Genomic DNA, 27616 nt, shown 5'->3' with positions numbered 1-27616 from the left:
TGGGAAGAGTCTTGTCCTTAAGGCAGAACTGAGTGATTTTTGTTAGATGGGCCAGCTGCAATGTAAAAATTGGCTATATTGGGAAAATGCAGGATTTTGGGGGGGATTTTTGGTCTTAATTTAAAGTTAGGGTTAGGTTTAAAATCCGATTTCATGACATTGTGGGGTTTAGTTGGTAGAGCATGGCACTCAGGGTTGTGGGTTTGATTCCCATGGGGGACTAGTAAAATTGAAAATGTTTCCATTACTGTAAGTCACTCTGGATAAGAACATCTGCTTAGTGACTAAAATGTGAAATTTTGACTGTCAACTAATGACTTCTCTGCAGAGCTCCCTCCAGAAAAAGATTAATGATGAAAAACACTACCCTGCTATGGACATGTTGAACTACACTTGTGGGGACCAGAAATCCCCCAAATAGTAGTAAATAAACTAAATATTTGACCATATGGGGACATTTTGTCAGTCCCCACAAGGTAAAAGCCTATTTATAGGGGGTTTAGAGTTAAGGTTAGAATTAGGGTTAGGTTTAGATCTTTGGGAAAATAGGATTTTGAATGGGAATCAATTGTATGTCCCCACAAGTTAGTTAAACAAGATTGTGAGTGAGTGAGTGAGTGAGTGAGTGAGTGAGTGAGTGAGAAACCAGCCCCAACAAGCATAGCGCCATAAAGTGATGGCTTATTACCGTGTGTGCTCCAGATGAACTTAATTTAATGGAGTACCACATGTCACCACCAGAGGGGGACACATACCTATTATTCAGAGGCCACTGGCCAACCTGAAAAAAGATGACAAGCACTTTGATGACAGCGAATCCCAAAAATGTCTTTCTTACCAGAAGGTACCTAGGTTAGTATTTGCTTTAAGGTAGACAACCACGTCTTTATCTTGACTGATCTTTCTACTGCCCTCTAATACCTCCAGATAAATTGTGTTAGTTGATCTCATTTAGTCTCTGAAATGACACATTAGTTGATATCTCTCTTCAGTAACTGACAGTGTCTTCCTTCCTCAGTGTCCCAGTAAGACATATGACCCCAGGATAAAAACCACCAAGGACTTCTCAGACGAGGTGGTCAGCTTCATCCGCTTCCACCCACTCATGTTCCGCTCTGTCTACCCCCTGACCGGCCGGCCCGTGTTCACACGTGTACGTGTCGACTACGCACTGACACAGATAGTGGTGGACCGCGTCATGGCTGAGGATGGACAGTATGAAATCATGTTTCTGGGTACAGGTGAGAGATTCCAACACACACATGTTCAGACGCACACGAACACCCACATACATTTTTTTCTGTTCTAATATTGATGTGTTCGAAATCTGTTGGAGACTGTGTTCGGTTGCAATAGGTATCATCTTCAGTGTAGTATGAGCTCCATGAACCCTGTTTCTTTGCTCTAATGCTCAGAGCTCTACAACATCATAGTCTATTTGGAGCCAATAGTCCCATTTCAGTAGAACTCTCTCAATAGAAAGTTTCCAAACGAGAAGGTCACTGTGTGCATGTGTCCATGTATGTGTATGTTTTGTGTGTGCATGCGTGCGCGTGTGTGTGTGTGTGTGTGCGTGCGTGTGTTCAGATGCTGGGTCAGTGCTGAAGGTGGTGAGCATCACTCAGGAGAACTGGTCCACTGAGGAGGTGATTTTGGAGGAACTCCAGGTGTTCCAGGTAAGAAACACACTCAGAAAGTTCATTCTGTTCCCCCAAAGCCTGTTTAAACCTGACGTGAACTTTTTGAAGACAAACACTGTAGTGGTTTCTCTCAAGGGGTTGTCTGCTCATCAAACAGCAGTAAAATATGAATTAATGTCCTATTCTAAACGCACAGCAGTAGATTGAGGGGTACAGAGAGGAGAGATGGTGTGTTCGTCTAGTATTACAGAGACAGAGGGAGTTCCTTTTCTCACATTGATTCACAGACTTATTGGTTGACCTCCCAAACATGAAGTCAGCTCTGTAGAAGTAAAGAGAGCTTGGCTTTTCCCAAGCAGAACTAATTAGCTAACTGTTTTCCTTATTAAAGTATGAATCTGTGTATGTGTATGTAGTGGAGATAATGGTTACTTTCTCCTCCAGACTCCCACTCCAATCCTGAGTATGGAAATCTCTTCTAAACAGGTAAGAACACCCCTCTTCTCTATCCCTCCTTTCCATCTCTACCCTCCCTAATTGTATCATATAGCTACAGTATAGTGCTTTTGGAAAGTATTCACAACCCTTGACTTTCCCCATGTTGTTACTTTCCAGCCTTATTCTAAAATGTATTAAATAGTTTTTTTCTCTCTCATCAATCTACACACAGTACCCCATAATGACAAAGCAAAAGCATGTTTTTAGACATTTTTGCAAATGTATACATTTTTTAAAACTATATATTACATTTACAAATATGTAAATATTACATTTACATAAGTATTTACTTTGTTGAAATGCCTTTGGCAGCGATTAGAGCATCACGTCTTCTTGGGTATGACGCTACAGGCTTTGCACACCTGTATTTGGGGCTCCCGAGTGGCACAGTTGTCTAAGACACTGCATCTCAGTGCAAGAGGTGTCACTGCAGTACCTGGTTTGAATCCAGGCCGCAACACATCCGGCTGTGATTGGGAGTCCCATAAGGAGGCGCACAATTGGATCAGCGTCGTCCGGGTTTGGCCGGGGTCGGCTGTCATTGAGTTTCTCCCGTTCTTCTCTGCAGATCCTCTCAAGCTCTGTCAGGTTGGATGAGGAGCGTCACTGCATCAGCTATTTTCAGGTCTCCCCAGAGATGTTCGATCGGATTCAAGTCCGGGCTCTGGCTGGGCCACTCAAGGATAATCAAAGACTTGTCCCAAAGCCACTCCTGCGTTGTCTTGGCTTTGTGCTTAGGGTCGTTGTCCTGTTGGAAGATGAACCTTCGCCCCAGTCTGAGGTCCTGAGCAGGTTTTCATCAAGGATCTCTCTGTACTTTGCTCCGATCATCTTTCCCTTGATCCTGAATAGTTTCCCAGTCCCTGCTGCTGACAAACATCCCCACAGCATGATGCTGCCACCACTGTGCTTCAAGTAGGGATGGTGCCAGGTTTCCTTCAGAAGTGACACTTGGCATTCAGGTCAAATAGTCCAATTTTGGTTTCATCAGACCAGAGAATCTTGTTTCTCGGGGTCTGAGAGTCCTTTAGGCAAACTCCAAACGGGCTGTCATCTGCCTTAACCTAGGAGTGGCTTCTGTCTGGCCACTCTAACATAAAGGCCTGATTAGTGGGGTGCTCCAGAGATGATTGTCCTGGAAGATTCTCCCATCTCTACAGAGGAACTCTGAAGCTCTGTCAGAGTGACCATCGGGTTCTTGGTCACCTCGCTGACCCAGGCCCTTCTCACCCGGTTGTTAATTTTGCCTGGGTGGCCAGCTCTAGGAATAGTATTGGTGGCCACTGTGTTCTTGGGGACCTTCAATGCTGCAGACATTTTTTGATACCTTCCCCAGTTCTGTGCCTCGACTCAATCCTGTCTCGGAGCTCTACAGACAACTCCTTCGACCTCATTGCTTGGGTTTTGCTCTGACATGCACTACCAACTGTGGGACCTTATATAGACAGGTGTGAGCCTTTCCAAATAATGTCCAATCAGTTGAATTTACCGCAGGTGGACTCCAATCAAATTGTAGAAACAAATCAAAGGATGATCAATGAAAACAGGATGCACCTGAATTTTTGAGTCTCATAGTAAAGTGTCTGAAGTTATTTCTGTTTTTAATTTTTAAGAAATTAGCAAAAAAATCTAAAACCTGTTTTCACTTTGTAATCATGCTATATTGCGTGTATAGATTGATGAGGGCATTTTTTGAATTTAATACACTTTAGAATTAGGCTGTTACCAACAAAATGTGGAAAAAGGGAATGGGTCTGAATACTTTTCGAATGCACTGTAAATCAGGCTCAATGCCATTAGCGGCATTGTCCAGAGCCACCTTCCCACTCGTTTTCCCTTCTATCCCCCTTCTCCCCCCCTCTCTTTTCCTCCCTCGTTATCTGAGGGTACGGGATGCCAGCAGACCCTTCAACTCCAATCACAGCTTCCCTTCATCTGCCAGCGTGTGTGTGTGCGTGTGTGTGCGTGTGTGTGTGTGTGTGTGTGTGTGTGTGTGTGTGTGTGTGTGTGTGTGTGTGTGTGTGTGTGTGTGTGTGTGTGTGTGTGTGTGTGTGTGTGTGTGTGTGTGTGTGTGTGTGTGTGTGTGTGTGCGTGTGTGTGTGTGTTTTCATCCCAGCCCAGCCCCCAGTGTTAGCCATGTTTCCCTTCAGAGTTTGTTTTGAAATCCCTGGTTCAGACGAGTCCCGACAGATCCATACAAAACATTCTCTCTCGCTCTCTCTCGCTTTTTTTTCTCTCTCGCTCTCATGTGTTGTTGAAGGTTTTGTTGTTTAAACGAGCTTTAGAGTTAGGGGGGTTGACTTCCAGTAATAATAATTGGAAGTTAGAACTCTGAGGATACTGTACCACTGTACCACTGGACATGTAGGTGTACTAAATCACACACACTCAAATGGACACACACACACTTTCCAAAACATAGATCAGGAAAACAGATCTCTTGTCCCACAATGAACCATAGTATAGTGTAAACAACAACATATACTGTAACACGGTGATTAGTTGATTAGTTGAAAAAAGTGGCCTAGACTATACCCTTCACTGAGGTTGTTTGTTCTCTCCATCTCTGTCTCCATAGCAACAGCTATACGTGGGTTCGGGGGCGGGGCTAGCCCAGGTGTCACTGAGCAGATGTCACCTGTATGGTCAGGTGTGTGCAGAGTGCTGCCTCGCCAGAGACCCCTACTGTGCCTGGGATGGACACACCTGCTCACGGTACATCCCTGCATCCAAGAGGTAGAGTATACACACACACACACACAAACACACAAAACACACACACACATCACATCACTGCTGGCCTGGGACATTGTCTGCTGCCTCCGTTTGGGATGGCTCAATATTTTGGACAAAAATGGCCGAATGTAACTAAGGCTGTTAGACGGATGTCATGTAATTGGAGGAGTGGGTGAGTGACTGACTTTTTCCCCTCATATCAGTTTTCAGTGTCTATACACAGCTAGAGATGCAGGTATCATTTGGTTAGCTAGAAAGAACTTGAACAATTGTTATCCAGTTATCATATTGATTGCGTTCGAACATTCACTGGCTATCTTCTGATTTCATTGCACTCTCATCTGATTGTTCCAGAGCGCAGGGTAACTGATGAATTTACAAACGCGTAGCACCCACAGAATATGACCGGCCAGTGGCAGTAAACGTAGGCAACTTAACCTCTCGGGATCGTTCAGGACACTAGCGCCCCACCTCGCCAACAGCCAGTGAAATTGCAGGGCGCCAAATTCAAAACAACAGAAATCTCATAATTAAATTTCCTCAACCATGCAAGTATTTTACACCATTTTAAAAATACACTTCTCGATAATCCAACCACAGTGTCCGATTTCAAAAGGCTTTTCGGTGAAAGCAGAACATATCATTATGTTAGGTCAGCAACTAGTCACAGAAAGCATTCAGCCATTTTCCAACCAAAGAGAGGTGTCACAAAAAGCAGAAATATAGAAAAAATGAATCACTAACCTTTGACGATCTTCATCAGATGACACTCCCAGGACTCAATGTTACACAATACATGTATGTTTTGTTCGATCAAGTTCAAATTTATATCCAAAAACCTCAGTTTACATTGGCTCCATGTTCAGAAATGCCTCCAAAACATCCGGAGAAATTACAGAGCCTCATCAACAGAAATTTCTCATCAAAAACTTTGATGAAAGATACATGTTTTACATATAATTAAAAATAAACTTGTTCTTAATGTAACCGCTGTGTCAGATTTCAAAAAAGCTTTACAGCAAAAGCACAATATTCAATAATCTGAGAACAGCGTTCAGCCACAAAAGCAAGCCAAACAGTTACCCGCCAAGTTGTGGAGTCAACATAAGTCATGAATAGCATTATAAATCTTCACTTACCTTTGCTGATCTTTGTCGGAATGCACTCCCAGGACTCCCACTTCCACAAGAGATGTTTGTTTTTCGATTACGTCCATATTTATGTCCAAATACCTCCGTTTTGTTCACGCGTTTAGTTTATTATTCCAAAGGCACAATGTGCGAGCACAAAATCCAGTCGAAAAGTCAAAAGAGTTCCATTACAGTTTGTAGAAACATGTCAAACGATGTTTACAATCAATGCTTATGGTCTTTTTATAATAAATCTTCAATAATATTCCAATCGGACAATAGCGTAGGAAAAAGAAGGAACGGCACGCCCGTGTGACCGTGCAGTAAACAACTGATTAGCCTCAGCCTTGTCCACTTGTTGAATCAGCTCTTATTCGACACCCTTCCACAATAGAAGCCTCAAACAACTTTCTAAAGACTGTTGACATCTGCTGGAAGCCTTGGGAAGTGCATTCTGGCCCAATAGACACAGTATATTGGATAATGAAACTACAAACCACAGATTTCAAGACTCCCTGGTTGGATTTGTCTCAGGTTTTCGCCTGCCATTTCGCCTGAGTTCTGTTATACTCACAGACATCATTCAAACAGTTTTAGAAACTTCAGAGTGTTTCTATCCAGTACTACTAATAAAATGCATATATTAGCATCTGGGACAGAGTAGCAGGCAGTTTACTCTGGGCATCTTATTAATCCAAGCTACTCAATACTGCCCCCCTGTCACCAAGATGTTAAGTCATTGTTAGTCACGAATGCTCTAGTTAACATGTAAACTGCCGACCAGCTCTGCTGGGTTAGTAAAATGGTCAGTATAAGGTTCTCTCATCTGTGTCTGGAAGTTGCTAGCTAGTAAGCTAGCCAAATTTAGCTAGTTAGCTTTGGGTGCTTGGTTGGGACAAGCATTCATTGTTGGCAGATAAGCTGCAGAAGAATAAGTAGGCTACAATTCCCCATAGTTTATTAGTGTAATTTTGATAGGCAACTAACTGAAAAAGTTTGAAAGGGTTTATCTAATGCTCTTTCGTTAGATTTTAGCTCATGGCTCGCATTAGTTGTTGATCTTTTTGTTGTTGATGTGCACAACTGACCAATAGGACTCCCAAGTGGTATTTACATATTTGCCGAAATCCATTCAGGTGTATTTTGTCGCTTTTAGGCAAATGCGTTCTAATGATCTAATGTCGAGCTGTTGCAACTGCATGTAAACACACAGTCCAGTTCAAAGTGAATGATGGCAGGCCTGTGTTGCAAATAAAGGCTTACTGTAGCTCTGTGGAGACTGGTCCTACATGAGACAGATGTTTTTGTTTGGCCACTCCCACTCTAAATTGCTATAGAATTTTCACAAATGCCATAGTATACATCATTCCAAAAAAGTCTAAGAATTTAAGAAAATGTGAAAATGTCCATATCTAAGTGCTCACTTGTCCTATTTTTTTAAAGTAATATATTCTTCCTGGGGGTGTATATGAACAGATTTGTATACGATTTCATGTTGCTAAATCCTGTCAGTTCCACTTAAAATCTTTTGTCTTGCCCATCCACCTTCTGAATGGCACGCATACACAATCCCTGTCTCAATTGTCTCAAGGATTAAAAATCCTTCTTTAACCTGTCTCCTTCCCTTCATCTACACTGATTGAATTGGATTTAACAAGTGACTTCAATAAGGGATTATAGCTTTCACCTGGATTCAACTTGTTAGTCTATGGGAAGAGAAGGTGTTCTTAATGTTTTGTGCACTCAGTGTACATACATCCACATTTCTCCAGGTGTAGAAAATGTCCCATATTCTCTGTATATTAACATAACATTTTGTAGCCTGAAGAACAAATAAAGTAGGAGCATATACAACAGCTGTGCCACATTGCTACTCTTTTCGTCTAAGGTATCTGAACCATAGCAGGCCTCAGGATCAATAGATTACACCTTCGTTATCCATGAAATGAGGTACATTTGTCATTTACTCTGACATGTTCATCTTTCACTGTCAGATCAGGTATGTGAAGACGTCCACAAGCATGATTTAATGAACCTGAAGAAGAGAGAAAGTTTATATCCTACCTGACCTTGCCCTATTTTCGTCCCAATTCAGGGCTCTAGGGAATGTCATAGAGTGTTCAGATATTTTCTCTATTTTTTGTTTTGGTGGGCTTTTGTTTCTTCAGCGTTTCTCTGTGCCACATGGGTGTTCACTTACCTCTTTCGCTCTCTCTTAGGGCAGAAGCATTGATTAGAAACTATTTGATGTGCTAATGATTAATGTTACTGTTACTCTCTGTTGTCTTCTTTGTGTGTGTGTGTGTGTGTGTGTGTGTGTGTGTGTGTGTGTGTGTGTGTGTGTGTGTGTGTGTGTGTGTGTGTGTGTGTGTGTGTGTGTGTGTGTGTGTGTGTGTGTGTGTGTGTGTGTGTGTGTGTGCGCGCATCCAGGATAAATAGCCTAGTCAGACTATAGCAGTGGCCTAGTCAGACTATATAAACCAGACTATATAAACCCAAAAAATGTCCTCTCACTGGCAAATGCGTACATTTTTCAGCAAACTTAACATGTGCAATTATTTGTATGACCAGAACAAGATTCAACAACTGAGACATAAACTGAGCAAGTTCCACAGACATGTGATTAGCAGAAATTGAATAATGTGTCCCTGAACAAGAGGGGGGGGGGGTCAAAATCAAAAGTAACAGTCAGTATATGGTGTGGCCACCAGCTGCATTAAGAACTGCAGTGTATCTCCTCCTTATGGACTGCACCAGAGTTGCCCATTCTTGCTGTGAGATGTTACCCCACTCTTCCACCAAGGCACCTGCAAGTTCCCGGACATTTCTGGGGGGAATGGCCCTAGCCCTCACCCTTCGATCCAACAGGTCCCAGACAATCTCAATGGGATTGAGATCCGGGCTCTTTGCTGGCCATGGCAGAACACTGACATTCCTGTCTTACAGGAAATCATGCACAGAACAAGCAGTATGGCTGGTTCACACAGATGAGCAGGAACTCTGGGCATCTTTATTTCGGTAGAAATAGTCAGTAGAAAGGCCTCTTAGTGTCCTAAGTTTTCATAACTGTGACCTTAATTACCTACCGTCTGTAAGCTGTTAGTGTCTTAACGACTGTTCCACAGGTGCATGTTCATGAATTGTTTATGGTTCATTGAACAAGCATTATTGGGATTTTTACGATTTATCTTTGAAAGACATGGTCCTGAAAAAGGGACATTTCTTTTTTTGATGAGTTTAGTTTGGGGTTACACCATTGCATGATGTGGGAGTAAGGGTCATGTTATTGCATTGTGGGATAGTGGGAATCCTGGTTGGTGGTTTTGGTCGGGTATGGTTCTCAATCAGGGACAGCTGTCTATCGTTGTCTCTGATTGGGAACCATACTTAGGGAGGTTTTGCCCACATGGGTTTTGTGGGTAGTTGTTTTCTGTATGGTTTAGTTTCCTTACAGAACTGTTCGTTTACCTCTGTGTTCTGATTTAAAAAAATATCATGACCACGTACCACGCTGCACGTTGGTCCAGTCATTTACAGGAAGAGGATCGTTACAGAAATACCCACCACCACAAGCGGACCAAGCAGCGTGGTATGGAGGAGCAGAGACTTCAGGACTCCTGGACTTGGGAGGAGATATTGGACGGACAGGGACCCTGGAGACAGGCTGGGGAATATCGCCTCCCGAAGGAAGAACTAGTGGCAGCTAAAGCTGAGTGGCGGCGCTATGAGGCAAGGCAGAGTAGCTGGCATGAGAGGCAGCCCCAAAAAATGTTTTGGGGGAGATCACACGGGGAGATTGGTGAAGTCAGGCGACAGACCTGAGCCAACTCCCTGTGCTTACCGGAAGCAAAGTGATACTAGTCAGGCACCGTGTTATGCAGTGAAGCGCACGGTGTCTTCAGTGCGTGCTCATAGCCCGGAGCGCTATATGCCAGCCCCCCGCAAATGCCATGCGAGAGTGGGAATCCAGCCAGCTCAGCGCGTTTGGTCTCCGGTGCACTGTTTTGGCCCAGGGTATCCTGCGCCGGCTCTGCGTACTGTGTCTCCGGGGCGCTGGGAGGGTTCAGTTCGCCCTTTGCCTGCACTCCGCCGGTTCCGGGCGAAAGTGGGCATTGAGCCTAAGGGAGAGGTGCGAGTGTTAAGCACCAGATCTTCAGTGCTCCCCCACAGCCCGGTTCGACCTGTGCCTGCACTCTGGAGGGGCCGGGCTAAAGTGGGCAGGAAGTGAGGAGGAGTGGTGCCAAGGCTGCACACCAGAGCTCCCCCACAACCCAGTTCATCCGGTGCCTCCTCCACGCACCAGGCCTCCTGTAGGTCTCCCCAGCCTGTGGCAGCCCCACGCACCAGGCTGTCTCTGCGTCTCCTCCCTCCAGCAACGCCCTCCAGTCCAGAGCCTCCAGTGTCACCCTTCAGTCCAGAAGGCTCCCTTCGGTCCGGAGCGTCCAGAGGCGCCCTTCGGTCCGGAGCGTCCAGAGGCGCCCTTCGGTCCTGATCGTCCAGAGGGGCCCTTCGGTCCGGAGCTTCCAGCAGCGCCCTCCAGTCCGGGGCTGTCTACGAGGGTACCCAGTCCGGGGTCGGCGGCAAGGGTCCCCGCTCTAGAGGTGCCACCTATAGGTTCAGGTTTTGCGGCCAGAGTCCGCTGACAGCTGTCTATCGTTGTCTCTGATTGGGAACCATACTTAGGTAGCTTTTGCCCACATCGGTTCTGTGGGTAGTTGTTTTCTGTATGGTTTATTTTCCTTACAGAACTGTTCGTTTTCCTCTTTGTTCTTTTTGTTCAAGTGTTCTGATTTAATAATGTATCATGAACACGTACCATGCTGCGCTTTGGTCCCGTCATTTACAGGAAGAGGATCGTTACAGCGTTGGGCTGATAACTGAAAGGTTGCTGGATCAAATCCCCAAGCTGACAACGTGGAAATCTGTCGTTATGCCCCTGAGCAAGGCAGTTAACCCACTGTTCCCCGTGCGCCAAAGACGTGGATGTTGATTAAGGCAGCCCCCCGCACCTCTCTGATTCAGAGGGGTTGGGTTAAATACGGAAGACACATTTCAGTTGAAGGCATTCAGTATAACTGACTAGGTATCCCCCTTTCCCTATTGTATTCAGTGTGTTGTCCATATCTGGTTGTTGTCAGTATGTTAGACATATTTAACAGGGTTATCAGGACAGACAGAGTAGCTTAAATTCTAGCCTGAAGTAACTCCTGTTACCTGTAATATGAACTCAGGACATACATACACACACACCACAGGAACCATTTTGTGTGTGCGTTTGAAAGTAAGTAAGAGTAAGAGTAAAATGTCGCCCCTGGTCTTGCTATAGGCTAACTACTATGAACTCACCTCACACTGAAGAATGTATGTATGGAGCCAAATATTGCCTTGACAGCAGGACGTGACCTTATTACCTTTATTGACCTTTCACCCCTGACCCTGTGGCGTGTGTGTGTGTTTTATGTATGCGTTTTGGGTTGACAGGAGAGCTAGGAGACAAGACATTAAACATGGAGACCCATCCAGCCAGTGTTGGGACACAGATGACAGTAAGTGATAAAACAAGACTTAAATGCTTCCCTGACCTGATACAGTACCTACTCGCGTGTGTGCGTGTGCATGCGTGTTGCTCAGTCAATCACGATATTAACACTACATGGATTAATTGCTGTGTTCTCAGCTCTGCGTGGAGGCAGGGTGGAGGAGAGGATAATGTTTGGGGTGGAGAATAACTCAACCTTCCTGGAGTGTCTCCCCAAATCACAACAGGCCACCATACGCTGGTTCATACACAGACCTGGAGCTGAACACAGAGAGGAGGTGAGACAGCACTCACACAAGCACATACACAAGCACTCATGCACACACACAGGGATTCAAACTTTCTGCAATATTCACCATTTTGATCTCAAAATAGACTATCCACCTGAATCGTGGACACAGTAAATGTTGCAGCAACAAATCAAAACACTTAAAGAGTTCATTATAACGCTACCTCGGATAACATACGGTCCTACTCTAACGAGTGTAAAAATTACTCTGATTATAGTGTTACATTTTGAGTGTTAATGTAATACTTCGTAGTAAAAAAATAACACTGCTTTACATTTGCCAGTGTTACTCAAATTTACCAATATGGTGTAATTAACCCTCAGTGTTATTTATATTCAACACTTGTGTTAATCTAGAGTTAACTCCTATTAGTGTTATGCAAAAAGACTGTTACAGTGAGTGATTCTGGCTGTTTTAACACTACATGGTGTAAAGCCTATTTAGCATATTTCCCATTGTGCCTTTTCTTTTCGAGTGAATTGTAGGGTTACCACTCGTGACTGTACTTGTTAGTGACAGAGACATGGTTGTTGAATTGGTCTCATTTTAAAGGTCTGCGCCTTTCACCAAATTATTACCTTGGCAAATGTTATAATTTTTTATTTTACTTGTTGTTGGCCTAGTTTTAACAGTGGTGTTAGGAACATCCTGGTTTATACGAACAACGCAAATCAAATGATAGTGACTGACAAGTGTAATTCCTTTTGGAATCCAGCCAGAGTTAAGATAGCCAACAGTTAGAATTTTTATTCACCCCTCTACCTGCATTCAGAATGACTACCATTATTAGGCACTTAGGTTAAGTAGACGACCTAAACAATTTAAACCGGAACAACCATTTCAGTAACGGGTGCAATAATTGTCTCTAACTGATTGGATTTGTTTAGAAAAATATATGTTATTTATCTTTGTGTAGCATAAGATTAATCATTCAATCAATGTACATGTAAAAAACACAGATATTAAAATCCGTCTCCCCCCCCAAAAAAAAGAATACCTGCAAAGCATGCTGGGAAATATGGCAATGATGGGTTTGGTTTTGATGGGACTGTTTTACTCTCCACAGTGTAAAACAATAACTCTGGTTATTAACACCAACACTGGGGTTATTTTACAACACTGAGCGTTAATTTCACACTAACAGTGTGAATTTAACTCCTGAAACAACACTAGACATTTTAGACCCAAAAAAATCAACACTGGCCAATTTGCTGTGTAGATCCGAAGTTTCATATCGAAATCATTGGCTGAGCATCTGGACTGAGCACCGAAGGTTAAATGTATGTACTTATTATAAAAGTAGTGAAATTGCACTTTCTCATAATTCATGAAAAGAATGCGTCAGTGATTTGTATTTCCTGCAACTTTCTAAAGAATAACATCTGTTTCTGTGCACCTGTATGTTGTCGTGTAGCCAATTAGCATGCCTAAACAGTCATTTCTTAAGGCTTTCCCAATAAACTTTCCAAATGAAATGTTGATTGCAATGTAGGCCTACCTGGCAGAATGATATCAAAATGATTTGTATCGATTGGGTGGGTATTTGTTTAGCAAACTCTCCCGTCACATTAAACACCACTACAAGAACCCCTACAGAAACACAGTTAACGAAATACAATGGTTTCTTGTTGGTGTGCAACTTCATTAAAAGCAACTACTCCCCCCTTTTTAATTTATTAACGTGGTCTCTTGATGTGGAAAGTGGTCTCTTGATGTGGAAAGTGGTCTCTTGATGTGGAAAGTGGTCTCTTGATGTGGAAAGTGGTCTCCTGATGTGGAAAGTGGTCTCTTGATGTGGAAAGTGGTCTCTTGATGTGGAAAGTGGTCTCTTGATGTGGAAAGTGGTCTCTTGATGTGGAAAGTGGTCTCCTGATGTGGAAAGTGGTCTCCTGATGTGGAAAGTGGTCTCCTGATGTGGAAAGTGGTCTCCTGATGTGGAAAGTGGTCTCTTGATGTGGAAAGTGGTCTCTTGATGTGGAAAGTGGTCTCTTGATGTGGAAAGTGGTCTCTTGATGTGGAAAGTGGTCTCTTGATGTGGAAAGTGGTCTCCTGATGTGGAAAGTGGTCTCCTGATGTGGAAAGTGGTCTCCTGATGTGGAAAGTGGTCTCTTGATGTGGAAAGTGGTCTCTCTTGATGTGGAAAGTGGTCTCTCTTGATGTGGAAACTGGTCTCTTGATGTGGAAAGTGGTCTCCTGATGTGGAAAGTGGTCTCTTGATGTGGAAAGTGGTCTCTTGATGTGGAAAGTGGTCTCCTGATGTGGAAAGTGGTCTCCTGATGTGGAAAGTGGTCTCTTGATGTGGAAAGTGGTCTCCTGATGTGGAAAGTGGTCTCTTGATGTGGAAAGTGGTCCTTTGATGTCCTCTCTTGATGTGGAAAGTGGTCTCTGATGTGGAAAGTGGTCTCCTGATGTGGAAAGTGGTCTCTTGATGTGGAAAGTGGTCTCTTGATGTGAAAGTGGTCTCCTGATGTGGAAAGTGGTCTCTTGATGTGGAAAGTGGTCTTTGATGTGGAAAGTGGTCTCTTGATGTGGAAAGTGGTCTCTTGATGTGGAAAGTGGTCTCTTGATGTGGAAAGTGGTCTCTTGATGTGGAAAGTGGTCTCCTGATGTGGAAAGTGCTCTCTTGATGTGGAAAGTGGTCCTTTGATGTGGAAAGTGGTCTCTTGATGTGGAAAGTGGTCTCTTGATGTGGAAAGTGGTCTCTTGATGTGGAAAGTGGTCTCTTGATGTGGAAAGTGGTCTCTTGATGTGGAAAGTGGTCTCTTGATGTGGAAAGTTGTCTCTTGATGTGGAAAGTGGTCTCTCGATATGGAAAGTGGTCTCTTGATGTGGAAAGTGGTCTCTTGATGTGGAAAGTGGTCTCCTGATGTGGAAAGTGGTCTCTTGATGTGGAAAGTGGTCTCTTGATGTGGAAAGTGGTCTCCTGATGTGGAAAGTGGTCTCTTGATGTGGAAAGTGGTCTCTTGATGTGGAAAGTGGTCTCCTGATGTGGAAAGTGGTCCTTTGATGTGGAAAGTGGTCCTTTGATGTGGAAAGTGGTCTCTTGATGTGGAAAGTGGTCTCTTGATGTGGAAAGTGGTCTCCTGATGTGGAAAGTGGTCTCCTGATGTGGAAAGTGGTCTCCTGATGTGGAAAGTGGTCTCCTGATGTGGAAAGTCGTCTCTTGATGTGGTTGAAGCATTGTTGTGGACATAGAACTTCCAATTGTGTTGATTTTCTATTTTAAAAACTGTGATTTTGAGAGTGAAAACCTGAAAAAAAGATTTTATGGTATCCTTCCCCTGAGCACAGACATCAATTCAACGTCTATTCCACGTTGGTGCAACCTAATTTCATTGAAATTACATGGAAACAACGTTGATTTTGTGTGTGTCCAGTGGACTTGTTATGAACTTGAGTGAAGACCCAAAAGCGGTTTTAACAGAAAACAGAGTTCTTTAATGAAAAAACAGGAATGGCATAAATCCTCTTCCAACGTTGTCAGCGGAACAAAAAGAACGTTAGTATAGTGCAGGATGCACCTGCCAGGCAGACTCCGACAGGACAGGACAAGGTGGAAGCAAACGAGACGACAGCTTGCTTCTGGCATCAAAAAACACAAACAAGAATCAGACACTGAAAGTAGCAGGAACAGAGAAAGAAATAGAGACCTAATCAGAGGGGGAAGAGAGAACAGGTGTGAAAGAGTGAATGAGCTAGTTAGAGGAGATGTAGAACAGCTGAGAAGGTAACCTAAAAAGACCAGCAGAGAGAGAGAGTGAAGAGAAAGGACAGGAACAGACATAACAAGACATGACAGTACCCCCCCCCACTCACCGAGCGCCTCCTGGCGCACTCGAGGAGGAAACCTGGCGGCAACGGAGGAAATCATCGATCAGCGAACGGTCCAGCACGTCCCGAGAGGGAACCCAACTCCTCTCCTCAGGACCGTACCCCTCCCAATCCACTAGGTACTGATGACCACGGCCCCGAGGGCGCATGTCCAAAATCTTACGAACCCTGTAGATGGGTGCGCCCTCGACAAGGATGGGGGGAGGGACGAGCGGGGGCGCGAAGAACGGGCTTAACACAGGAGACATGGAAGACCGGGTGAACGCGACGAAGATAGCGGGAGAAGAAGTCGCACTGCGACAGGATTAATGACCTGGGAAATACGGAACGGACCAATGAACCGCGGGGCCAACTTGCGAGAAGCTGTCTTAAGGGGAAGGTTCTGAGTGGAGAGCCATACTCTCTGACCGCAACAATATCTAGGACTCTTGGTCCTACGCTTATTAGCGGCCCTCACAGTCTGCGCCCTATTACGGCAAAGTGCCGACCTGACCCCCTTCCAGGTGCGCTCGCAACGCTGGACAAAAGCCTGAGCGGAGGGGACGCAGGACTCGGCGAGCTGAGATGAGAACAGCGGAGGCTGGTACCCGAGGCTACACTGAAAAGGGGATAGACCGGTAGCAGACGAGGGAAGCGAGTTGTGGGCGTACTCTGCCCAGGGGAGCTGTTCTGACCAAGACGCAGGGTTACGAAAAGAAAGACTGCGTAAAATGCGACCAACAGTCTGATTGGCCCGTTCGGCTTGACCGTTAGACTGGGGATGAAAGCCGGACGAGAGACTGACGGAAGCCCCAATCAAACGGCAAAACTCCCTCCAAAATTGAGACGTGAACTGCGGGCCTCTGTCGGAAACGACGTCAGACGGAAGGCCATGAATTCGGAAAACATTCTCGATAATGATCTGAGCCGTCTCCTTAGCAGAAGGGAGCTTATCGAGAGGAATGAAATGAGCCGCCTTAGAGAATCTATCGACAACCGTAAGAATAACTGTCTTCCCCGCTGATGAAGGCAGTCCGGTGATAAAATCTAAAGCGATGTGAGACCACGGTCGAGAGGGAATGGGAAGCGGTCTGAGACGGCCGGCAGGAGGAGAGTTCCCAGATTTAGTCTGCGCGCAGACCGAACAAGCGGCGACAAATCGACGCGCGTCACGTTCCCGAGTGGGCCACCAGAAACGCTGGCGAATGGAAGCGAGCGTACCCCGAACGCCGGGGTGGCCGGCTAACTTGGCAGAGTGGGCCCACTGAAGAACGGCCGGACGAGTAGGAACGGGAACGAACAGAAGGTTCCTAGGACAAGCTCGCGGCGACGGAGTGTGAGCGAGTGCTTGCTTTACCTGCCTCTCAATTCCCCAGACAGTCAACCCGACAACACGCCCGTCAGGAGAATCCCCTCGGGGTCGGTGGAGACCTCAGAAGAACTGAAGAGACGAGATAAAGCATCAGGCTTGGTGTTTTTTGAGCCCGGACGATAAGAAATAACAAACTCGAAACGAGCGAAAAACAGAGCCCAACGAGCCTGACGCGCATTAAGTCGTTTGGCTGAACGGATGTACTCAAGGTTCCTATGGTCAGTCCAAACGACAAAAGGAACGGTCGCCCCCTCCAACCACTGTCGCCATTCGCCTAGGGCTAAGCGGATGGCGAGCAGTTCGCGATTACCAACATCATAGTTACGTTCTGACGGCGATAAGCGATGAGAGAAAAACGCGCAAGGATGGACCTTGCCGTCAGAGAGAGAGCGCTAAGAAAGAATGGCTCCCACGCCCACCTCTGACGCGTCAACCTCAACAACAAACTGGCTAGAGATGTCAGGTGTAACAAGAATAGGAGCGGATGTAAAACGATTCTTAAGAAGATCAAAAGCTCCCTGGGCGGAAACGGACCACTTAAAGCACGTCTTAACAGAAGTAAGGGCTGTGAGGGGAGCTGCCACCTGACCGAAATTACGGATGAAACGACGATAGAAATTAGCGAAGCCCAGAAAGCGCTGCAGCTCGACGCGTGACTTAGGAACGGGCCAATCAATGACAGCCTGGACCTTAGCGGGATCCATCTTAATGCCCTCAGCGGAAATAACGGAACCGAGAAAAGGGACAGAGGCGGCATGAAAAATGCACTTCTCAGCCTTCACATAAAGACAGTTCTCCAAAAGGCGCTGGAGGACGCGTCGCACGTGCTGAACATGAATCGAGAGAGACGGAGAAAAAATCAGGATATCGTCCATGTAAACGAAAACAAAAATGTTCAGCATGTCTCTCAGGACGTCGTTAACTAGTGCCTGAAAGACAGCTGGAGCGTTAACGAGGCCGAAAGGAAGAACCCGGTATTCAAAGTGCCCTAACGGAGTGTTAAACGCCGTCTTCCACTCGTCCCCCTCCCTAATGCGCACGAGATGGTAGGCGTTACGAAGGTCCAATTTGGTGAAAAACCTGGCTCCCTGCAGGATCTCGAAGGCTGAAGACATAAGAGGAAGCGGATAACGATTCTTAACTGTTATGTCATTCAGCCCTCGATAATCCACGCATGGGCGCAGGGACCCGTCCTTCTTCTGAACAAAAAAAAACCCCGCTCCGGCGGGAGAGGAGGAGGAGACAATGGTACCGGCGTTGAGCGAAACCGACAAATAATCCTCGAGAGCCTTACGTTCGGGAGCCGACAGAGAGTATAATCTACCCCGGGGAGTAGTTCCCGGAAGGAGATCAATACTACAGTCATACGACCGGTGTGGAGGAGAGAAGTGGCCTTGGAACGACTGAACACCGTGCGCAGATCGTGATACTCCTCCGGCACCCCTGTCAAATCGCCAGGCTCCTCCTGTGAAGTAGAGACAGAGGAAACAGGAGGGATAGCAGACATTAAACAGGTTACATGACAAGAAACATTCCAGGATAGGATAGTATTACTAGACCAATTAATAGAAGGGTTATGGCGCACTAGCCAGGGATGACCCAAAACAACAGGTGTAAAAGGTGAACGAAAAATTAAAAAAGAAATGGTTTCGCTATGATTACCAGAGACAGTGAGGGTTAAAGGCAGCGTCTCACGCTGAATCTTGGGGAGAGAACTACCATCTAAAGCGAACAAGGCCGTGGGCTCCCCTAACTGTCTGAGAGGAATGTCATGTTCCCGAGCCCAGGTCTCGTCCATAAAACAGCCCTCCGCCCCAGAGTCTATCAAGGCACTGCAGGAAGCAGATGAACCGGGCCAGCGGAGATGGACCGGAAAAGTAGTGCGTGATCCAGAAGGAGAGGCCTGAGTAGTTGCGCTCACCAGTAGCCCTCCTCTTACTGATGAGCTCTGGCTTTTACTGGACATGAGGTGACAAAATGACCAGCGGAGCCGCAGTAGAGACAGAGGCGATTGGTGATTCTCCGTTCCTTCTCCTTGGCCGAGATGCGGATACCCCCCAGCTGCATAGGCTCAGCATCCGAGCCGGCGGAGGAGGGTGGCAGTGATGCGGCAGGTGGCAGTGATGTGGAGAGGGGAGCAGCGGAGAACGCGAGCTCCTTTCCACGAGCTCGGCGACGAAGATCAAACCGTCGCTCTATGCGAATAGCGAGAGCTATTAAGGAGTCCAGACTGGAAGGAACCTCCCGGGAGAGAATCTCATCCTTAACCTCGACGAGGAGACCCTCCAGAAAACGAGCGAGCAAAGCCGGCTCGTTCCAGTCACTTGAGGCAGCGAGAGTGCGGAACTCAATAGAATAATCCGTTATGGATCGATTCCCCTGACATAGGGAAGACAGGGCCCTGGAAGCCTCCTCCCCAAAAACAGAACGGTCAAAAACCCTTATCATCTCCTCCTTAAAGTCTTGATACTGGTTAATACACTCAGCCCTCGCCTCCCAGACTGCCGTGCCCCACTCACGCGCCCGTCCGGTAAGGAGAGAAATGACGTAGGCGATGCGGGCTGCGCTCCTGGAGTAAGTGTTGGGCTGGAGAGAGAACACCACATCACACTGAGTGAGGAATGAGCGGCACTCAGTGGGCTCCCCAGAGTAACACGGCGGGTTGTTGATCCTGGGCTCCGGAGACTCGGAAACCCTGGAAGTGGGCGGTGGATCGAGGTGGAGTTGGTGAACCTGTCTTGTGAGGTCGGAGACTTGGACGGCCAGGGTCTCAACGGCATGTCGAGCAGCAGACAATTCCTCCTCGTGTCTGCCTAGCATCGCTCCCTGGATCTCGACGGCGGAGTGAAAAGGGTCCGGAGCCGCTGGGTCCATTCTTGGTCTGATTCTTCTGTTATGAACTTGAGTGAAGACCCAAAAGCGGTTTTAACAGAAAACAGAGTTCTTTAATGAAAAAACAGGAATGGCATAAATCCTCTTCCAACGTTGTCAGCGGAACAAAAGAACGTTAGTATAGTGCAGGATGCACCTGCCAGGCAGACTCCGACAGGACAGGACAAGGTGGAAGCAAACGAGACGACAGCTTGCTTCTGGCATCAAAAAACACAAACAAGAATCAGACACTGAAAGTAGCAGGAACAGAGAAAGAAATAGAGACCTAATCAGAGGGGGAAGAGAGAACAGGTGTGAAAGAGTGAATGAGCTAGTTAGAGGAGATGTAGAACAGCTGAAGAATGAGAGACAGAGAAGGTAACCTAAAAAGACCAGCAGAGAGAGAGAGTGAAGAGAAAGGACAGGAACAGACATAACAAGACATGACAGGACTATGTATTTCTGTCAGGGGAGACTGAGATTGAACACAGACCAAAGAGCCCAACTCTCTCTGGAACTATTTTATCTGTCTATTGTGGTTTGGAAAGTTAGGAATATTGAGATTAATCAAATGTGTGTTATGTTCTTATTCTCTGAAAATAGACACATTTTTTCCTGCACTTCACACCGTGCTTCTGTGCGGAAATGTTTTTCTCACCTTTTTTGGGTCCTCACCCGTTTGCCTCTCTGAGCACACACACAGCTTGTGGAGAGGGGTCAGGTCAGGAAAGAAGTCAATCTTGTGTTATCAGAGGCTTACAGTACTGGCAGTGCTACAGAGGTTCATTGTAAGTCATCATGTCCCATGGCTGAAAAACAGACATTTTAACTGCTTTAAGTGTTACGTCATGTGCCCTTACATGACAGCAAAACAACACAACCAACCAAAACAACCTGGAGGGTTGCTTCCATGTTCTAGATCAGCAATCTTTGCAAGAAAAATAATAATAATTTGCAGAGAGAAAAAAATTACAATTTTATAACTCATGTCATGCAATTTCCGACATTCTGCCATAGGGTGGAGATAAATGTTTTTAATCAAATTTTCTGCAATTCTACACATTTTGCCCCGACTTATGCCATGTTCATATTTTAGCCAATTAGCAGACACTCTTATCCAGAGTGACTTACAGCAGAAATAGAGTACCACAGTATGAGTCATAATACCCATAAAACCTACTGGTCAAACAGGGAAATGATTCCAATCGTTTCTTTTTCCACCATTAATTTTTCCCATAGGGGATTTTAGAAACACTTAAAATAAGGGCTTTGTTTTCGTGTAGGCTTACCCTGACGAGACTATTGAATCGAGACAAAGTTAAGAATCTTTGGATTAACTATCTAATGTTAGTTAAATGTAGTAATAAATAAATTGGCAATTCTGTCAAATGTCTTGTGCATGTTTAAAATTGACAAATCCTGTTAGCAAAGGTGTCAGTTAGAGATGATGTGCTGGAACTTGCAGGGATTTTTAGTTTTGTGTGATGTCTACTTTGATTCTAATTAGCATTTTAGAATCTGAGAGTAAATAGAGCTGAATATATTGATAAAAGTCAACTTGTCCGAGAGAGATATACATGGTTATCAAAATGTCATGCCAGGGTGAGCCTACAAGAAACACAGCACTTATTTTAAAAGTTCCTAAAATCCCCTATGGATAGAATTAATGGTGGAGAAACAATTGGAACCGTTGCCCTGTTTGACCGCTAGGTTTTATGACATCTCTGCTGTGGGTCTCTACTAGGGTTAAGTATCTCGCTCAAAGGCACACTGGCAGATTTTGCACTTAGTCTGCTAAGAGATTTATGAATGACAGAAAATACACACATCAAAATATAAATACAAAAAATATTTGAAGCGTGTGTACCAGAGTGCACTGAGATCACTGTTTCATTCAGACCGGAAGCGGAGCTTGTTTCTAACTCTAGCAGTATGATTGGTTGACTTTGAACTGCCAGAATTACTGTAGGAAGAGAAGGAGGAGAAAGAGAAGGATGAGATTAAGAGGTCAGGAGAAGGGTACACTCTTAGAACAAAGGGTACCAAAAGGGTTATTTGTGGAAGGTTATGATTCTACCAAGAACCGGGGTCTTTGTAAGGCAAAGGGTTCTAACTAGATCCTTTAACATCATAAGAACCGGTTTTGGAAGAAAGGGTTCTTTGATAATTCTTTAGAAGGCAAGAATGATTCTTAGGAAAGCAATAATTATTCATTGAAAGACAAGGGTTCTACATAGAACCATATATAATATTTCCCAGCATTCTCTATTGCAGGGAGCTTTTCAGAATTTTTTGTTTTACTGTAATATCTGTGTTTTTACATTAATTGGTTGATACATTTTATGCTACACAAAGATAAATAACATTCCGTTTTCTAAACTAATCCAATCTGTGAGTTATTAGATTTACTGCACCCCTCACTGAGATGGTTGTTCCAGTTTAGATGATCGAGGCAGTTTCAGTAGTCAGTCTTCCCTGGCCTGGCAGTATGCTGGTTGTGGGTGATTAACAATGCCTCTTGTTGGCTATCCTACCTTGGTCTTTAAACCAATAGGAAATACACCTTACTTTGCGAACCACCATAATGTGACTTACAGGACAGATGTGGCCTGTAAACCAGGAGATTCCTACCAACCCTGTGTTAGGTTATAACTAGGCACTAGAAGAAAGGCCTTATAGACAGTGCATTTGGAAAGTATTCAGACCCATTAACTTTTTCCACATTTTGTTATGCTACACCCTTATTCTAAAATGTATTAAACTACAAGCTCAAGTGCATCCTGTTTCCATTTATCATACTTGAGGTGTGTTTGCAACTTGATTGCAGTCCACCTGTGGTAAATTCATCTGTAATCACTGCCAAATTATAGAATCGCTGCCAAATTATATTATAAATTAGCAAACATATCTAAAAAACTGTTTTTGCTTGATGAGGAAATAAAGTAATTTTAATACATTTTAGAATAAGGCTGTAATGTAACAAAACATGGAAAAAGTCAAGGGGTCTGAATACTTTCCCAATGCACTGTAGGTAATGTATTGGCATAATTAAAGCTTAATAAGGCTGGTTCTAGGAAGAACCCCCCAACAATCATAGGGTTCTTGATAGAACCCTTCATAGAGGGTTCTAGGTAGAACCATATACAGGAGGTTCTTTGAAGAACACTACATAGAGGGTTCTATTTAAAGGGTTCTACCCAGCACCGAAAAGGGTTACCCTGTAGGGACAAACTGATGAACCCTGTATGGTTCAACTGAGCACCTTTTTGTAGTATCAGTGGTGTAAAGTACTTCAGTAAAAATACTTCAAAGTACTACTTAAGTTGTTTTTTTGGGTATCTGTACTTTTTTTTTTTTTTTTTTTTTACAACTTTTACTTTTGCTCCCACTACATTCCTAAAGAAAATAATGTACTTTTTACTCCATACATGTTTCCTGACACCCAAAAGTACTCGTTACATTTTCAATGCTTATTAACAGGACAGGTCCAATTAACACACTTATCAAAATAACATCCCTGGTCATCCCTACTGCCTCTGATCTGGCAGATTCACTAAACACAACTGCTTCATTTGTAAACTATGTCTGAGTGTTGGAGTGTGCCCTTGACTATCTGTAAATAAATAAAAAACAATACATTTGTGCCGTTTGGCACTTATGTATATTTTTGCAATTACATCTACTTTTGATACTTCAGATACTTCAATACTTATATTTTAAACAGAATACTTTTAGACTTTTACTCAAGTTGTATTTTACTGGGTGACTTTCACTTTTACTTGAGTCATTTTCTATGAATGTATCTTTACTTTTACTTAAGTATGACAATTGGGTACTTTTTCCACCACTGTGTCGTATGTAACAGTATATGCATCAGGTCTTCTCCTTGTTTGATGTTCGATGAGTAACCTTGTCTAAGACCTACACATTCAACTGTCAACTCTCTCCTCTGTAGAGCAGAGAGCCGATGACCAGGGGTCAAACACTAGTAACTTCAAGATGGAGAGGAGTGATAACGATAGTTGTGCAAAAACACAGCCCATACAAATATCCATATTTTTTCTCTCTCTTTCTCATGCTCTTCTTTCTCCTCTTCCTCCTGCCACCTCATCTATTCTCTTCTCTTCCTGAACTCACGGATCGTTTGGAGGAAATAGAACCTTCCGGAACCCTTTCTCTGTTAGACACGTGGTGATTGACTGAGACCAGACACTGGAAGAGCGAGAGAGAGGAAAGGGTTTTATTTGTGTTTTACATGGAAGAGGATGTATTTGAGGAGGCGTGAAGAAAAGAGAGAGAGAGAAAAAGAAAGAGAGATGGCGAGATACATTTGTTTGTGTTAGAGTAGTGGGTCTGGGAGGTGAGGAATTGAGAGAGGGACAGGGAGAGGGTGGTGGTGTTTTGGTAAGGAAAGGGGAGCAGAGCAACTCATTGAAGTTGACACTCATCCCCTTAACCAGATGACAGAGACTGGCATAATCAACACCTTCAGTTATTACACCTTCTCCTTGTCCCTTCTACCTCCCCTATCATTCTCTTCTCATCACCCCTCTCCCCTCGCCTTCCTCCTCCATCATCTCTTCTCCCCTTGTTTTACTTCTCATGTCCCGTCTTCCCTGTCACCTCAACCTTTTACCCCAGACCTTCCCTGCTTTCTTTATTGGCTATGTGTGATGTGAGTGTGTATGATTCTGAGTGTGTGAGTGTACATATGCATGTGTTTATGTGTGCCTCTACAGGGGAAACCATAACCCTGTCCTCCCCAGGCAGGGCCATGTGTTTGTGGGTTAGCAACACAATGGGAAGGAGGTTGCCGACAGATGGCCGCCTCGCTTCGTGTTCCTAGGAAACTATGCAGTAGTTTGTTTTTTTTACGTCTTTTTTCTTACATTGGTACCCCAGGTAATCTTAGGTTTTATTACATACAGTCGGGAGGAACTATTGGATATAAGAGCAACGTCAACTAACCATCATTACTACCAGGAATACTACTTTCCCAAAGCGGATCCTCTGTTTTGCCCACCACCCAGGACAATGGATCGGATCCCAGCCGGCAAACCAAAACAAAGAAGCCGTAAAAGGGGCAGACGAAGCGATCTTCTGGTCAGGCTCCGGAGACGGGCGCATCGCACACGGCTCCCGAGTGTACTACTCGCCAATGTCCAGTCTATTGACAACAAGGTAGATGAAATCTGAGCAAGGGTAGCATTCCAGAGAGACATAATAGACTGTAACGTTCTTTGCTTCACGGAAACATGGCTCACTCGAGACACGCCATCCGAGTCGGTACAGCCAGCTGGTTTCTTCACGCATCGTGCCGACAGAAACAAGCATCTTTCTGGTAAGAAGAGGGGCTGGGGGGTATACCTTATGATTAACGAGACATGGTGTGATCATAACAACATACAGGAACTTAAGACCTTCTGTTCACCTGATTTAGAATTCCTCACAATCAAATGTCGACCGCACTATCTACCAAGAGCCGCATATATTCCCCCTCAAGCAGACACATCGATGGCCCTGAACGAATTTCATTTGACTCTATGTAAACTGGAAATTACATACCCTGAGGCTGCATTCATTGTAGCTGGGGATTTTAACAAGGCTAATCTGAAAACAAGACTCCTTAAACCTCTTGATACTCCCCATCCCGTATCCGGGATCATGAATAAAGCCTCAGGCTCATTAGCATAACGTAACGTTAACGATTTCTGAAAATCGCAAATAAAATGAAAATAATGCGCCTGCTCTCAAGCTTAGCCTCTTCTTAACAACACTGTCATCTCAGATTTTCAAAATATGCTTTTGAACCATAGCAATTCAATCATTTGTGTAAGAGTATTGCAAGCTAGCTTAGCATTTTGAGTAGCATTTAGCACGCAACATTTTCACAAAAACCAGATAACCAAATAAATAAAATCATTTACCTTTGAAGAGCTTCAGATGTTTTCAATGAGGAGACTCTCAGTTACATAGCAAATGTTCAGTTTTTCCTGAAAGAATCTTTGTGTAGGAGAAATCGCTCCGTTTTGTACATCACATTTGGCTACCGAAACGAACCGAAAATTCAGTCACCAAAACGTCAAACTTTTTCCGAATTAACTCCATAATATCGACCGAAACATGGCAAACGTTGTTTAGAATCAATCCTCAAGGTGTTTTTTCACATATCTCTTCATTGATATGCAGTTCGTGGAAGCCTGCTTTCCCCTCAGAATCGCATGGAAAAATACCAGCAGCTGAAAAAGACGCACCAATTTCGACAGAGGACACCGGGCGGACACCTGGAAAATGTAGTCTCTTATGGTCAACCTTCCAATGATATGCCTACAAATGCGTCACAATGCTGCAGACACCTTGGGGAAACGACAGAAAGGGCAGGCTCATTCCTCTCGCATTCACAGCCATATAAGGAGACAATGGAAAACGGAGCCTCAAAAATCCTGCTGATTTCCTGGTTGCCGTTTCATCTTGGTTTTGCCTGTAGCTCCCATTCTAGGGCACCCACAGACAATATCTTTGCAGTTCTGGAAAATTCAGAGTGTTTTCCTTCCAAAGCTATCAATTATATGCATAGTCGAGCATCTTTTTGTGACAAAATATCTTGTTTAAAACGGGAACGTTTTTCATCCAAAAATGAAATTGCGCCCCCAGAGTTTCAAGAGGTTAAATTCTATCTGCATGTCGATTGTTCTACCAGGGCTAGCAAAACCCTGGAACATTGTTATTCAAACTTCCGCGACGCATATAAGGCCCTCCCCCACCCTCCTTTCGGAAAAGCTGACCACGACTCCATTTTGTTGCTCCCTGCCTATAGACAGAGACTAAAACAGGAAGCTTCCGTGCTCAGGTCTGTTCAACGCTGGTCCGACCAATCTGATTCCACACTTCAAGATTGATTTGATCACGTGGACTGGGATATGTTCCGCATTGCGTCCAACAACAACATTGACAAATACGTTGATTCGGTGAGCGAGTTTATTAGCAAGTGCATCGGCGATGTCATACCCACAGCATCTATTAAAACATTCCCAAACCAGAAACCGTAGATTGATGGCAGCATTCGAGCGAAACTGAAAGCGCAAACCACTGCTTTTAATCAGGGCAAGGTGACCGGAAACATGACCGAATACAAACAGTGTAGCTAATCCCTCCGCAAGACAATCAAACCAGCTAAGCGTCAGTATAGAGATAAAGTAGAGTTTCAATTCAGTGGCTCAGACACAAGAGGTATGTGGAAGGGTCTACAGTCAATCACGGATTACAAAAAGAAAATCAGCCCCGTCACGGACCAGGATGTCTTGCTCCCAGACAGACTAAACAAACCAGCTGGCTGGTGTGTTTACGGACATATTCAATCAATCCTTATCCCAGTATGCTGTTCCCACATGCTTCAAGATGGCCACCATTGTTCCTGTTCCCAAGAAAGCTAAGGTAACTGAGCTAAACGACTACCGCCCCGCCCCGTAGCACTGAAGCACATGAAGTGCTTTAAGAGACTAGTCAAGGTCCATATCACCTCCACACTACCTGACACCCTAGACCCACTCCAATTTTCTTACCGCCCCAATAGGTCCACAGACGATGCAATCACAACCACACTGAACTAACCCATCTGGACAAGAAAACTACCTATGCGAGAATGCTGTTCATTGACCACAGATCAGCATTTAACACCATAGCACCCTCCAAACTCGTCATCAAGCTCGAGACCCTGGGTCTCGACCCCG

At 44.7% G+C, this 27616-nt stretch overlaps 1 protein-coding gene across 1 annotated transcript in view; it reads left to right on the top strand.

Annotated features, from left to right (window-relative positions):
• The window catches only part of LOC135524999 (semaphorin-3D-like), a 71147-nt gene that overhangs the window by 38525 nt on the left and 5006 nt on the right, over positions 1–27616 (top strand). The window contains exons 9-14 of the mRNA XM_064952793.1: positions 1019–1241; positions 1588–1676; positions 2085–2126; positions 4717–4874; positions 11486–11550; positions 11682–11821. Coding sequence (XP_064808865.1) covers positions 1019–1241; positions 1588–1676; positions 2085–2126; positions 4717–4874; positions 11486–11550; positions 11682–11821 — 717 coding nt within the window. The remainder of the gene's footprint in view (positions 1–1018; positions 1242–1587; positions 1677–2084; positions 2127–4716; positions 4875–11485; positions 11551–11681; positions 11822–27616) is intronic.

This window comes from Oncorhynchus masou, chromosome 31 (genome assembly GCF_036934945.1).
Source record: "Oncorhynchus masou masou isolate Uvic2021 chromosome 31, UVic_Omas_1.1, whole genome shotgun sequence".
Classification (NCBI taxonomy): Eukaryota; Metazoa; Chordata; class Actinopteri; order Salmoniformes; family Salmonidae; genus Oncorhynchus; species Oncorhynchus masou.
Note: the sequence above shows the minus strand (reverse complement) of the source record. Positions and strands in the feature narration are given on the sequence as shown.